The sequence below is a fragment of the Catharus ustulatus genome, chromosome 20 (assembly GCF_009819885.2).
Source record: "Catharus ustulatus isolate bCatUst1 chromosome 20, bCatUst1.pri.v2, whole genome shotgun sequence".
NCBI lineage: Eukaryota > Metazoa > Chordata > Aves > Passeriformes > Turdidae > Catharus > Catharus ustulatus.
In genome coordinates, this window is record NC_046240.1 from 10825504 (window position 1) to 10830181 (window position 4678).

Genomic DNA, 4678 nt, shown 5'->3' on the forward strand with positions numbered 1-4678 from the left:
GGACAGGACAGAGTGGGCAGCGCTGGGTGGGCAGGGCAGGGTGGGCAGCTCAGGGTGGGAGCTCTGGGTGGGATCTCAGGGTGGCAGCTCGGGGTGGCAGCTCAGGGTGGGTGCTTAGGGTGGGAGCTCGGGGTGGCAGCTCTGGCTGAGAGCGCAGGGTGGGAGCTCTGGGTGGGCAGTGTAGGGAAGGTGGGAGCTCTGGGTGGCAGCTCTGGGTGGCAGCTCGGGGTGGGAGCTCGGGGTGGGAGCTCTGTGCTCTCCGGGCTGTCCCCGCCCCAGCCCCGCAGAGCCGCCCCGCGCGGGGCGGGGCGCAGCCGGTGCGCTGCTCCAGCCGCGCCGGGAGCGGGTGCGCGGAGCCGTGCGGAGCCGTGCGGAGCCGTGCGGAGCGGAACCCAGCGGAGCCCAGCGGGGCCCCGGCGCTGCCGGCGCCTCCCCGGTGCCCGGCGGGCCGGGCCGGGCCGGGCCGGGCTGGGCAGGGCGGTGGCAGGAGCAGGTGAGCGGCGGGGCAGCATCGCCCGGTGCTCTCTGCAGCGGAGACTCGGGGCCGGGGCTGGGGGTTCCCCGCAGCGAGTTCGCCGCCCACCGGAGCCGCCCGGGCTCGGTGTGCCGCTGCCGGCTGGGAGGGTAGGGGCTGCACCCGCCGAGCGGCCGGGAGAGGAGCAGGTTTTCACCTCGGTGCTCCCGAGCATCAGTCGCACCCACCGGGGACGCACCGGTTGGATTTGTGGAGTCGTAAAGGCTGCGGGATCGCCAGAGGCAGGAGGAGCTGTGGCGTGTTCGGGCAGGGTGGGCAGCGCTCCAGGACGTGGGGAGGTGGGTTGGGAACCCCCCCTGCGGGGAGCCTCCGTCACGCTGAGCTTGGCCGCAGGATGGACAGATCCTCCCCTGGAATCCCTTCATTTCTATTTACTCCCTGGTTTCTAGAATCTTCTCCTCTCTCCCCAGAGCCAGGGAAGATGACATCTCGGCTCCTCTGAGCCAGCAGTGCCCAGGGAGAGCGGAGCCATGGAGCTGGAGTACGAGCCACCCAACGCCACCTGGTTCTCCCCGGCGTCCCCCTTCGACAACTTCTCCCTGGAGGCTCCCACCAACACCTCCCAGAACGCCACGGGCCAGCACTTCGACCTGACCAGCAACGCCATCCTCACCTTCATCTACTTCGTGGTCTGCATCGTGGGGCTGTGCGGCAACACGCTGGTCATCTACGTCATCCTGCGCTACGCCAAGATGAAAACCATCACCAACATCTACATCCTCAACCTGGCCATCGCAGACGAGCTCTTCATGCTCGGGCTGCCCTTCCTGGCCATGCAGGTGGCCCTGGTGCACTGGCCCTTCGGCAAAGCCCTCTGCAGGATTGTCATGACGGTGGATGGCATCAACCAGTTCACCAGCATCTTCTGCCTGACGGTCATGAGCGTTGACAGGTACCTGGCCGTGGTCCATCCCATCAAATCTGCCAAGTGGAGGCGGCCCAGGACAGCCAAAATGATCAACGTGGCCGTTTGGGGCGTCTCCCTGCTGGTGATCATGCCCATCATGATTTATGCCGGGGTGCAGCACAACCACGGCAGGAGTAGCTGCACCATCATCTGGCCGGGAGAGTCGGGCGCCTGGTACACGGGGTTCATCATCTACGCCTTCATCCTGGGCTTCCTGGTGCCTCTCACCATCATCTGCCTTTGCTACCTGTTCATCATCATCAAAGTCAAGTCCTCGGGCATCAGGGTGGGCTCCTCCAAGAGGAAAAAGTCGGAGAAGAAAGTCACCAGGATGGTGTCCATCGTGGTCGCTGTCTTCATCTTCTGCTGGCTGCCCTTCTACATCTTCAACGTCTCCTCCGTGTCCGTCATGATCGTGCCCACGCCCGTGCTCAAGGGCATGTTCGACTTCGTGGTGGTGCTGAGCTACGCCAACAGCTGTGCCAACCCCATCCTCTACGCCTTCCTGTCCGACAACTTCAAGAAGAGCTTTCAGAACGTGCTGTGCCTGGTCAAGGTCAGCGGCATGGACGAGGCCGACCGCAGCGACAGCAAGCAGGACAAGTCCCGGCTCAACGAGACCACGGAGACGCAGAGGACCCTGCTCAACGGTGACCTGCAGACCAGCATCTGAGGGGACAGCGGGGTCTGTCCTCCCTGTGCCACCGCGGGCTCACGGCAGGAATGCCACCTGAGGGGACGGCTGGGAGCGCCCCATGGCCTCGGGGGCCTTGCTGGGCTCCTCTCTGCTGGGTTGGATTTCACGTGCTGGGAAGGAGACGGGTCAGGAGGAGCCAGGGAAACAAAGACAACTCACGGCGACACGGCGAATTTCGACACCAAAGTGCCACCGTGGGCACAGGTACGGCCGGGGGGGCTCTGCTGGGTCCCCCGTGCCACCCTCGGGGCCGGCTGGCTTTGGGGCTCTGCCCCACAGCGGGTGGGGACCTCAGGAGGAGCCACAGGTGTGTGACAACACGGGGACACACCGACCTGGTGGGAGCTCCCTGCGAGTGTCCCTCCCGAGGACACCGGCACTTTGGGACTGCGTTTTCCCTGGGTTATTCCTCACTCCGGGCTGTGACACTGGCACTTTGGGATTGCCTTTTCCCTGGGTTATTCCTCTCTCCGTGCTGTGACACCGGCACTTTGAGATTGCGTTTTCCCTGGGTTATTCCTCACTCCGGGCTGTGACACTGGCACTTTGGGATTGTGTTTTCCTTGGGTTATTCCTCACTCCGTGCTGTGACTGCCGCCCTGCCCGAAGGGGACACGGGAGGACTTCCCCACGGGGAGCAGCTCTGTCCCCGCAGCAGCTCTGTGACCCCACCCTGCCTCCCCCCGCCCCGCCGTGTCCCGCTGCTGCAGGGCCCTTTCCCTGCCACCTGCCCGCAGATTTTCTCCTCGGATGGAGAATTTCCCCCCGTTTTCCCTCCCCGGTAGCCGCTGCCCCTCCCACCGCCCGCATCTGCCGGGGACCGCGATCGCTGCTCCGGGCACCCGCGGCACCAGCTCCGCTCCCTGCTGGGAAATCCTTGGAAGTGTTTTAGCGGCGGTGACACATCGGAGAAGCCTGGCACGGGCACCTGGCGCTGCCAACGCCTCCCTGACATCGGGGTTTGTCCGGCCACGGCTCCGAGCATCTCTGGGGTGACTCCTCCTTCCAGGCAAGTCACGCTGGAGGCAGGGGTGAGGGAGAGGATGGGGACGGGAATTTGGGTGATGGGGACTCGATCCCCACACTTGTCCGAGCCGAAGGGACCGGGCAGAGCAGAAAACAGGGCAGGGCAGCACGGATCCATCCCTGGATCCTGCACTGTGTGAGGGGTGGCGGGGCTGGCCCCACATCTGCTCTATTTGGCATCCCGAGACTGTCCCGGAGCGCTGAGCCCTGTCCCTGTCCCTGTCCCTGTCCCTGTCCCTGGCTGCCCTCCCAGCTCAGCACAACCCCGGGGCTCTGCAGCCCTGACCCCCCCGAACAAAGCCCCTCCTCGGCCAGCGCAGCGGGAGCTCGAGGCAGAGCCCAGGGGAGAGGGAGAAGTGGCGATTTCCTGCCGGAGCAGCCGGAGCAGCGGCTGTGCCAGAGCCGGGGCCGTTCACAGGCCCCTGGGCAGAGCTGAGCCGTGGGAACGCGGGGGGTTCAGAGCAGAGAGCGGCCGGGGCTCGCTCACCCCGCCCGGAGCCAGCCCAGCCGGGTGGCACCATGGCCAGCGGGCACGGAGCCTCCACCTGGCAGTGAGGAGGTGAGCTGAGCTCCGGGTCCCTGCCTGGGGACCCCCGGGCCGTGCTCCAGCTCTGGCTCAAGTTTCCCCACGGCTCTGCCCAGCTGCTGCAGCAAATCCCAGCCTGGGGCATCCCATCCTGCTGTGGCACCGCTGGCAGCTCCCCAGAAAGGGCTCAGTGCCAGGCTGGGTACCTGCTCCTGCCTCTGCTGGACGTGGCTCAGGCATTTTCCGCAAGACAAAGCAGAGCGATGTCAGCGATTGTTTGCTTTTAACTCTTTCCTGCTCCTCCGAGGAGCAGTGACAGCGTCCAGGTGCCCGTGTGGCACCGCCCTGTCCCCTCGCTGGGCACTGAGCACAGCCCTGAGCCTGGGTGCCCTGCTGGCCCTGACACCAACAGAGGGTCAGGGCACGGAGAAACTCCTGGGGAGGGCTGGGCTGCTGTGCCCGGGCTCGGTGACATCGGTGTCACACCCAGGAACAGCAGGGCTGCTGTCTGAGCTCGGTGACATCGGTGTCACAGCCAGGAGCAGCGGGGCTGCTGTGCCCGGGCTTGGTGACATCGGTGTCACAGCCAGGAGCAGGGCTGCTGTCTGAGCTCGGTGTCACTGGTGTCACAGGCAGGAGCAGGGCTGCTGTCTGAGCTCGGTGACATCGGTGTCACAGGCAGGAGCAGGGCTGCTGTCTGAGCTCGGTGACATCGGTGTCACAGCCAGGAGCAGGGCTGCTGTCTGAGCTCGGTGACATCGGTGTCACAGCCAGGAGCAGGGCTGCTGTCTGAGCTCGGTGACATCGGTGTCACAGGCAGGAGCAGGGCTGCTGTCTGAGCTTGGTGACATCGGTGTCACAGGCAGGAGCAGGGCTGCTGTCTGAGCTTGGTGACATCGGTGTCACAGGCAGGAGCAGGGCTGCTGTCTGAGCTCGGTGACATCGATGTCACACCCAGGAACAGCAGGGCTGCTGTGCCCAGGCTCG

At 65.6% G+C, this 4678-nt stretch overlaps 1 protein-coding gene across 1 annotated transcript; it reads left to right on the forward strand.

Moving 5' to 3' along the window:
- Nucleotides 1–461: 461 nt before the first annotated feature.
- SSTR2 (somatostatin receptor 2) lies at nucleotides 462–4678 on the forward strand. Its single transcript, XM_033076946.1, has 2 exons — nucleotides 462–493; nucleotides 946–4678. The coding sequence occupies exon 2, from the start codon at nucleotides 1006–1008 to the stop codon at nucleotides 2113–2115; it is 1110 nt and encodes a 369-aa protein (XP_032932837.1). The 5' UTR covers nucleotides 462–493; nucleotides 946–1005; the 3' UTR covers nucleotides 2116–4678.